Genomic DNA, 9,273 nt, shown 5'->3' with positions numbered 1-9,273 from the left:
GAAAGTAGAAGACAGGGAGTCAGAGAAGCGGGGAGCAGGTGCCTCCTCCCAGCAGCCAGCCCCTGGGAGGGGATGGGGGTGGACCCAGACCCAGGCCAAGGCTCAGGGCCCATCTGAGCATGTCGCCTGCTAAGGAGGAGTGGAGGCGGGGGAGGGGAGGGCGGGGAGGTGAATAAATAATAGGAAATAAAACTTCATGAAGCAGAAAATAAAAGGCAGATTATACAGATGTGGCAATTTGAAGGATCATTGCCTCTGTCCTCTTTTTAACTGCTGCATCTGGAGTTTCGAAGCGGCTTATCCTCTCCCTCCCTCTCCCAGGTCCCCGCCTGGCTGGAGGCCCCCACAGGGCCAAGGCACGTGTGGGCACAGCACCTCAAACGCCTCAAATGCCGGTGGCATTTCCTAGCACCACGCGCAGCTGCCCAGCCTGGGACGGGCTTGCAGGGCGGTGGGGACGGTGGGTGAAAGGGTGGGCTGGGTGATTGGGGTGAACCTCTGAGCAGGTGTGGGTGTGGCTGGGCTTGTGAGAGAGTATGAGCTTGGGTGAGGACCAGGTAGACTGTGGGGAGTGAACCTGTATGGTCAGGAATGGGGTAAGGATTCGTCAGGCATGAGGAAGGGGACCCTGGTCTGGATGACTATCAGTGGGAGAATGAGGCCTAAGTCTCTGCAGCTTCTTTCTGCTCTTCATCAAAATTCATGTGTTAAGCCTCAATTTGACACTGTGCCAGGTGCTATATAAACAGACATGGTCCCTGCCCTTAAGGAATTTCCAGCCTAAGACACACAAACACTGACATTTTGTTTATTTTATTTTAAATATTAATATATTCCTCACCTTGTTCTGGAGAGGGTTTGAGACAGCTCATATGATATGCATGCCGTAAATTAGTAAAATACAATAAAAAATAAAGCATCGGACCACAGAACGTATGCCATGGGTGGTATAGCGGGCCCTAGGCGGCTGTAAAGTTGATCCGGAATTGGCCTTCAGTCTCTCAGTGGTCAAGTGAAAGGGTGTTGTGGTCACATACATGGCTGTCGTTCACAAGAGGGCAATGTACCAGCTCTCAGAAGAAGCAACACTTTTTCTAGTACTTGACTCTAAGGAAAATTACCCACCTCGGCCCAGATGAAAGAGACTAGCGTGGATAATGTCCTCAAAACATGGCAGCAAATTCAGGCTCAGTTTCCCTGGGCTGTGTCCCGCAGGAAGAGCCAAGGTGGTCACCCGCAGCCTCTGCTCAGTGAGAGCACTGAAATCCACACTCCCTTGAGCAAAGAAACGCTCTGTATGTTTCAATTCTTTCTTCAACACTGGGATTTCTTTCAAGTGGGTTTTCATATACAGATTAGCCCATGGCCATGACTAGAGGCTCAGAGGAAATACTAGTAACTGAAGTCACAATTCCTAGCTGGGTCCAACTCAGGGTCAGAGCAGTGAATGTGTACATGTAGAGGGAGGAGGCCAGGAGTTGTGGGCAAGACTGTCAGCAACCCTGCACAGGGAAAGCATCTCTTCTGTGTCTGTGTACCTCCTCCTGAACCCGTGTCACACCACAGAGGAGGACAAAGAAATCAGAAAACCAGAGGCTTCTAACCTGATCATGAGGAAAAGATCCATCCATCTGGGTCAAATCTCCATATGTACCCTGGTGTGTGATCTTTCAAAGCAATGGATGACCTCAAGCCATCGCAGAATCACTCACAGAAACAGGTGAGTCAGGAGAGGACTAGTTTGCAGGAGACGACACCAAGTGTCTTACAGGTAATAAGTGACACCTGTAGCGTATGGTCATTTGTAATTTCCAGGAAGATATATTGAGGAGCCATGTATTGTGGACAGTTAGAATTCCAGGTCTGAAATTCAGAACAGAGATGAGAGTTGAAGGCTTAGATTTAGAGACTTCTTCCAGAAACTATCTTGAAAGCCCAGCAGTCAGCCAGGTAAGATCTTTGAGGCTACACGGTTTAGGGGTGGGAAGAGCAAGAGGGAGTAGCAGGAAAGACAGAAAAAGAATACGCACCAGCACTTTGGGAGGCAGAGGCCTGCGGATCATGAGGTCAGGAGTTCGAGACCAGCCTGACCAACATGGTGAAACCCCATCTCTACTAAAAATACAAAGATTAGCTGGGTGTGGTGGCACATGCCTGTAATCCCAGCTACTCAGGAGGCTGAGGAAGGAGAATTGCTTGAACCCGGGAGGCAGAGGTTGCAGTGAACTGAGATTGTGCCACTGCATTCCTGCCTGAAAAAGAATAGGCAAGAAAGTAGAAAAAGAACCAGGAGATAGTTTTGAGATGTGCATTCTTTTGACTCTAGATATCGGGCCCTGGGGAAGCAGTGGAAATCAACAATCCCAGTTCCTGCCCATGGGGAGTTTATGTTGCTCTGGAAGCAGACAGGCAAAAAGAAATGAAGAGGGCCGGGGCATGGTGGCTTACGCCTGTAATACCAGCACTTTGGGAGGCTGAGGCAGGCGGATCACAAGATCAGGAGATTGAGACCATCCTGGCTAACACGATGAGACCCCGTCTCTACTAAAAATATAAAAAAATTAGCCGGGCGTGGTGGCGGGCGCCTGTAGTCCCAGCTGCTCGGGAGGCTGAGGCAAGAGAATGGCGTGAACTCAGGAGGCAGAGCTTGCAGTGAGCTGAGATCGTGCCACTGCACTCCAGCCTGGGCGACAGAGCGAGACTCTGTCTCAAAAAAAAAAAAAAAAAAACACAATGAAGAGGAGAGAGGAGAGGAGAGTTACAGAGTTTCATGTAATAGAAACTGAAGGAGGAAGACTTAGGGAAGGCCTCCTGGAGGAAAGGGCATCTGCATATTGGTTTTCTCTCCATCATCCATTCCTCCTATCCTGTCCTTCCAGTACTCAGAATTTCTCCACAGCTGGTCCCTATGTTTCGGTGATGCTGACTTCACTCTCATCCTCTCCAGAAGTGGAGTCTGATCTCCTTAAACCCCTGGGCCCTAGTGACTGGCTAAGATATGGGCACATGGCCCAACGCAGGCTGCTACAGGAGACTATTCCTGGATTTGAGTTTGAAACTTCCAGGAAGCAGAGAGTCACTTTCTGCTAGATTTGCACCAAGAAAAGGGATCTTGAGAGCTCCTGGGGCCATCTTGGAAGCATGAGGGTTGTTCCTGCTCATAGGCCTGGGAGATGGAGCCCCCAAAAGAACAAGAGAGAAAAAGGGCCTTGAATCAGAGTGAAGCCCGAGATGAAGCCTCACCTGACCTGGATACAGATTATTCAGCTATTGGAGCCAATCAAAGTCCTTTTCTGCTAAAGCTCATCTGAGCTAAGATTTGTTACTTGCAGGCCAAGGCAGAGCCAAATGCAAAGCTACCCAGCATCCAAGCAGGATGGCATGTATGAGGGCAGAGCCTAAGCCAGAGCCCAGAGGAGGAGGGAAGCAGACGTGGGGTAAGTCTGGTGAGGCTGTGAATTAATAGCTAACCTCACAGGTGTTCCTTCTGTGCCAGCCATTGTTCTGAGATGTTTACGTGCATAATTTCACTTAATCTTCATGAGGACCTTATGACATAAGTAGTGTTATTATCCCCATTTTATAGAGAAGCAAACAGAACATAAGAGGCTAACTGGCCACGGTCAGATGGCTAGAAAAGCTGGACTCAATTCCCGGCAGTCCCACTCAAGGGCCTGGCCACTGGGGCAAGATCAGGCTGAGCCTTGGTGCAGGGTCTGGTAGATGATCACATAGCTATCAAGGCCAAAGGTCGCTGAGAGGTGATCGGGGAAGAAGGCTGAGAAGGCATTGGAGTTGATGACTGAAGCCATCAATTGCCCTGGGAGGTGCCATTTCAGGCAAAGGTGGGGTGGACGCCGATTTGTAAGGTGTGAATTAAAGCCAGGTATGAATGGGAACCTGGTAAGGGCTGGGAACAGCTGGCAAAGCCCACACATCCCGTGAATTCATCACAGAAAGCAGGGAAGCCAGGCTCAGCTACGGAAAGCAAGAGAGTCTAACACCAGCTTTGATTTTTGCTCATGATGGTGTTTGCAAGGCATGATAATGAAGGGGGTAGAGAATAGGCTCAAAGAGCCCCAGTGGACCCATGAAGGAGAGAGGTCTGTGGCAGGCAGGAGAAGAGGAGCCAGCGTGCCGGTTGAGGGGAACAGTTGGTCACAGGCTTGTGGAGAAGGGAAGATGAAGGGAACAGGTAAAGGTGCAAGCCACGGTTAGCTGGTGAGGGGGCATGGGCATCAGAAAAGCTGAGGGGCAGAGGTATTGGCAGAGGGGCCAGCGGGGAGGACAGTAGCCATTCAGGAAACCCTGAGGACCTGTGAGCATGCCTGCTCAGCTCAACAGGAGGAAAAAAGACCTGCTATGGCCAGGTTTTCACAAGGTTCTGGGATATTGCCTTTTTTCTTTTTGTATTTATTTTGAAATAATTTCAGATTTACATATAAGTTACACAAATAGTACAGTGCATTTGCAGGCCATATTCTGACCCTACCCATTGGCCTTACTTATTCAAGGCATTTCATCTTTTTTTTCTTTTTCGTCAGAGTCTCGCTCTGTTACCCAGGCTGGAGTGCAATGGCGCAACCTCGGCTCACTGCAACCTCCACCTCCTGGGTTCAAGCCATTCTCCTGCTTCAGCCTCCTGAGTAGCTGGGATTATAGGCGTGTGCCACCATGCCCGGCTATTTTTTGTGTTTTTAGTAAAGACTGGGTTTCACCATGTTGGCCAGGCTGGTCTTGAACTCCTGACCTCAGGTGATGCGCCAGCTTCAGCCTCCCAAAGTGCTGGGATTACAGGCGTGAGCCACCGCATCCAGCCAGATAAAAGCTCATCTTTTTAAAACAAAATCCCTAGGCTGCCCTCCAAGCCCTGAGCTTGGCACTCGTCTCTTTAAAAATTGCACTGCACTGGCCAGGCACAGTGGCTCATGCCTGTAATCCCAACCCTTTGGGAGGCTGAGGCACCTGGATCACTTGAGGTCAGGAGTTTGAGACCAGCCTGACCAACATGGCGAAACCCTGTCTCTACTAAAAAATACAAAATTAGCCAGGCATGGTGGTGCATGCCTGTAATCCCAGCTACTCCGGAGGCTGGGGAAGGAGAATCTCTTGAACCCAGGAGGCGGAGGTTGCAGTGAGCTGAGATCACACCATTGCACTCCAGCCTGGGCAACAGAGCGAGACTCTGTCTCAAAAAAAAAAAAAAAAAGTTGCACTGCACATTCACAAAAAGCCACTCTCCTTGGCTGCATTGGAGACCCTGTATGATCTGGCCTCAGGCCACCCTGACGGCCCTGTTTCTCTCTGCCCCCCCTCACCCCGACCCTCCAGTCCTGCTCCTTCCAACTCCGACACATTCCATGTGTCTCCGTCTCCAGAAGACTCAGACCCTCCTAAGGAAAAAGGTACAGGTCTTAGTGATCTTTTTATCTACCCTGGTGCCTGGCAAGCAACAAACAAATGTCATCAGCAGAAAGCCAGGCTCAGCTGAGATCATGAGAGCCCAGGAAGCAGTTATATCAGGAGTATCAACCTGGGTCACAGCAGGCCCAGGCCTCTGGAAGCCGAGCTCCCCTATATGGGAAAGGAAGAACTAAAGCCAAACTTCAAGTGCCCTTCCAGAGCCTGAGCTCATCACCGAGAACCTCTGTCTGTCCCTTCTCCTGCAAAGAGAAGGACACAGGTGGGAGAGGAGCATGGGGTGGGAACAAGAAGGTCAGACATAGGCCTGTGGTGGTTTGATCTGTTCCATACCTAGGATGGGGACTGGGGCCTGCTCAGCTTTCACCTTCCAGGGCTACCTGGAGCAACCCTGTGGGGAGCTGTAGGCTGTCCCCACAGACTTCTGAGATGTCTTTCTTTCTCTCCATCTGCAGGAAGATGTCAGAGCCCCAATCTTTTCCCTAGGAGAGGCTTCCCTAGATGGTGGGAGTCCTGGCCCAGGCCACTGTGGGTTTTACGAAGTTGAAGGTCCTGGTTCGGTGATGGCACAGGAGCACACATAATAACTTCCTGCCTTTCAGGGAGCACAGCTCAGCTCCACAGCAGGACACCTGAGCAGCCAGAAGCTAGAAAGATGCAAGCCTGCCTCCAAGTGGTCACATGTCATAACTGCAGCCCACAACCCAGACCCTCCAGGCAGAGGTGCCTGGGCAGCATTGACTACGGGAGGCCAGGCAGCCACCATCATCTGGCTCTGAAGATTCCACGTGCTCAGGTGAAAGAGAGGTGCCCGTTCTACATGAGCAAAGGAGCATCTAAGTGTCACACACACATGCATTCAAATTTTCACCTTTTATCATGGTTTTAGAAATAAGGATGCATAGGCCGGGTGCGGTGGTTCACGCCTGTAATCCCAGCACTTTGGGGGGCCGAGGCAGGCGGACTACCTGAGGTCAGGAGTTCGAGACCAGCCTGGCCAACATGGCGAAACCCCGTCTCTACTAAAAATACAAAAAATTAGTTGGGTGTGGTGGTGGACACCTGTAATCTCAGCTACTTGGGAGGCTGAGGCAGGACAATTGCTTGATTCAGTGGAGGTTGCAGTCAGCCAAGATCACACCATTGCACTCCAGCCTGGGTGACAAAAGCAAAACTCCATCTCAAAAAAAAAAAAAAAAAAAAGGGATGCATGTTCAGTGAGGTCAAATAACCTACTCCATTTAGTTTGTAAGCATCAGTCTTGGGCTAAAAGTCATGTCCACCTGATGCTGGGATTCCACCTCAATCAAATGAGGCAATTGGACTCTACTGCAGCTAACTGCTACTTACACATCAGAATTACCCAAGGAGCTTTAAACATATTTATCTATCCCTCTGACCCAGGCTGACTGAATCAGCATCCCTGGGTGTGTCTTTTCAGCACACTTCCCCAGCAAGATGAAAGTGCATCTGTAAACCAAGAGCAGGAAACCAGTGGGCAAGATTGTCAACTCATGGAGTCAGGGACATGTTTAATTCATTTGTGAATCCCCTGGTACTGGCACATAGAAAGCGTCCCATATTATTTGCAAAATGAATGAATGAATAAATGAGCAAGTAGGTGAATGAATGATTCTGAGGTCTCCTCCAGCTTTGACGGCCTATGACCATGTGACTCCTGCATATGCATGAACACACAGACACAGCCACTACACACATGCACAGACATACATACACACTTGGAGCAAAGAGGGATGAAGCCTGCCACACTGCAGGTGGTCCTAGCTGCCTGACCTCCCTTCCTCACACACTGACACACCTTCGTCTTTGTTGACCTGTATTTATTGTGCACCCATTGGGTGCATGGCCTAGCCCTAGGCCCTGGCCGGAGACCCAAATATGGCCTCCAAGGGCCAGCCTTACTTTGTGGAGGTCCAGGCCCCAGAGCTGGTTACAAGCATGGGAAGGGAGGAGGGTGGCCTAGCAGGAAGGCTGGGGAGGCAGTGCGTCAGCCGGCAGGCAGCAGCGGGTAGCAGAGGCCCCCTCTTGGCGGGCAGCCTACTTGCACACTTGGCTGAACAGAGACAATGGTGGCTGCTCCCTCTGGCCCAGCCTCCTTCCTACAGGCAGAGCCCCAAGTCCATGAGTCTCCGGAACCTCCCTCAGAGAACAAGCCCAGTTGGGAGGCAGCCAGAGGGCAGGACGAGGGGATTTCCCAGGGAAGAGCAGCAGAGACCCTCTGACCTGCCAGAGATGGGGAAGGGGTCCAGGCATCCCACAGGAAGGAAGCTTTAAGGCGTGTGTAGGAAGGAGCACAGTAGAGTCTCCCGAGCGTGGCCTAGGCCTTACCTGGTCGCCAGCCTCCATCCCATCCCTCACAACTCTCCTGACCTGTGGCTCCTGCCAGGCAGACCCCTAAGGGAAACTGTCGCCACCTTTCACCTCTCTATCCTCTCCAGTGGTCTGAACCTAGAGAACCTCCTTCCCTGCTGTGTTGGAACAAAGACTCTTTGTTCCCAGGGTTCCAGGGTTCCCTGCAAAGCTCTGGAGGCCCCACCCCTCCCAGCCCTCACTCATGCCTCAGCTCTGCTCTGTTGATGAGCAGCTGGATATGTGAGACTGTTTCATCTGCTTCGGGGGAAAGGAAGACTGTAGGGGGAAAAGATACACAAGGAGACAAAGGCACAGGGCCCCACAGCCGTGCGGAGCCCTTGAAGACCCCCGAGGTCCCTGCCCAGAAGGCTGTCCCCTCGGTGGGCAGGACCTTAGCGACCCTGCTCCCTGGGTCACAGGAGGCTGGTTAGGAATTTCTCAAGAGTCCCTGATTCACTCTCCTGGGGCCTCCCCAGGAAGGTCACCTACTTCCCAGAGCAAGACCATCCTCGGGGCTGTGGCTCCCTTGGCTGGGCTGCCCAGGGGCCTCTGCTGCCCCAAGCTCTCCCCCAGAATTCAAGGCCACACCACATATGCACTGGTTCTCAAACAAGTGCTGAGCTCCCAGGTCTAGGAAATGAGGCCACTCTGGATTCTGGGGCCTGGAGGGTGACATGGGATGAGCTCTGGCAGGAAAGTCAAGTCCTCAACCTCCCTCTTCCCTTGGGCGTGGCCAGGGATGGGGCTGCGGAGGGACTGCCATGGGGGTGGGGGGGGAGTACAGCAGTATTAGGAAAGCTTCAGTGGACACAAGAATGAGGGCCACAGGGAAACGAGGTTTGTTCTTCAGCAGGGAAAGGAGGTGCCTCATCCATCACGGTGGACTCATTGAAATAAGTCTCCTCCAGGGAGGTTCATCCCAGGTCTACCCTGGAGCAGGGGGCAGTGTCTCTGAGGTGGTGCTGGCTTCACAGCTGATTGCGGTTCCGCTTGGGGATGATCTTCCGGTAGGTTCTGCGCTCTGAGATGTTGCGCTTCACCTTGGCCGTGGTGGGAGCCTCATCCTGGTGCAGGGACGGGCTCGAGTGGGACTTCTTCAGGCTGAGCTTGGGCTCCCGAGTGCCTCCAGCTTCCCTCCCCAGCTGCTCCTCCCACAGGTCCAGAGCATCAGAGGGGCAGTGCAGGCGGGCCACCAGCAGCTGCACGTAGGTCTCGTAGCGGGTTTTCTGCAACACACGGGCCCCACCACCTTAGCACCATCCTGGCTGCAGGTTGGGAGGAGGCTAGAATCGTGAGGGACAGCTCACAGGTACATGAAGCTATGGCAATACAGACCTCGACAGAAAGAGGGCTGGACCAACAGTGAGTGTCAGTGTAATGCTTGGGCAAGCAGACTGCAGAGCACACCTCTGGATAGTATTATAATAACACATATCAGCCCAGCCCTGTTCTAATAATAGCCAACCCCTTGGAGTGCTG

General features: G+C 52.1%; 1 protein-coding gene across 9 annotated transcripts in view; it reads right to left on the bottom strand.

The window, feature by feature from the left end:
* Positions 1–7,241: 7,241 nt before the first annotated feature.
* Positions 7,242–9,273, bottom strand: part of PSD4 (pleckstrin and Sec7 domain containing 4) — a 45,613-nt gene continuing 43,581 nt past the window's right edge. For all 9 annotated transcript variants that reach the window (XM_063648568.1, XM_054475713.2, XM_063648567.1 and 6 more), the window contains one exon: positions 7,242–9,020. In XM_063648568.1, coding sequence (XP_063504638.1) covers positions 8,763–9,020 — 258 coding nt within the window. In that variant the 3' untranslated portion in view covers positions 7,242–8,762. The remainder of the gene's footprint in view (positions 9,021–9,273) is intronic.

The sequence above is a fragment of the Pongo pygmaeus genome, chromosome 12, assembly GCF_028885625.2.
Source record: "Pongo pygmaeus isolate AG05252 chromosome 12, NHGRI_mPonPyg2-v2.0_pri, whole genome shotgun sequence".
NCBI classification, from domain to species: Eukaryota; Metazoa; Chordata; class Mammalia; order Primates; family Hominidae; genus Pongo; species Pongo pygmaeus.
Note: the sequence above shows the minus strand (reverse complement) of the source record. Positions and strands in the feature narration are given on the sequence as shown.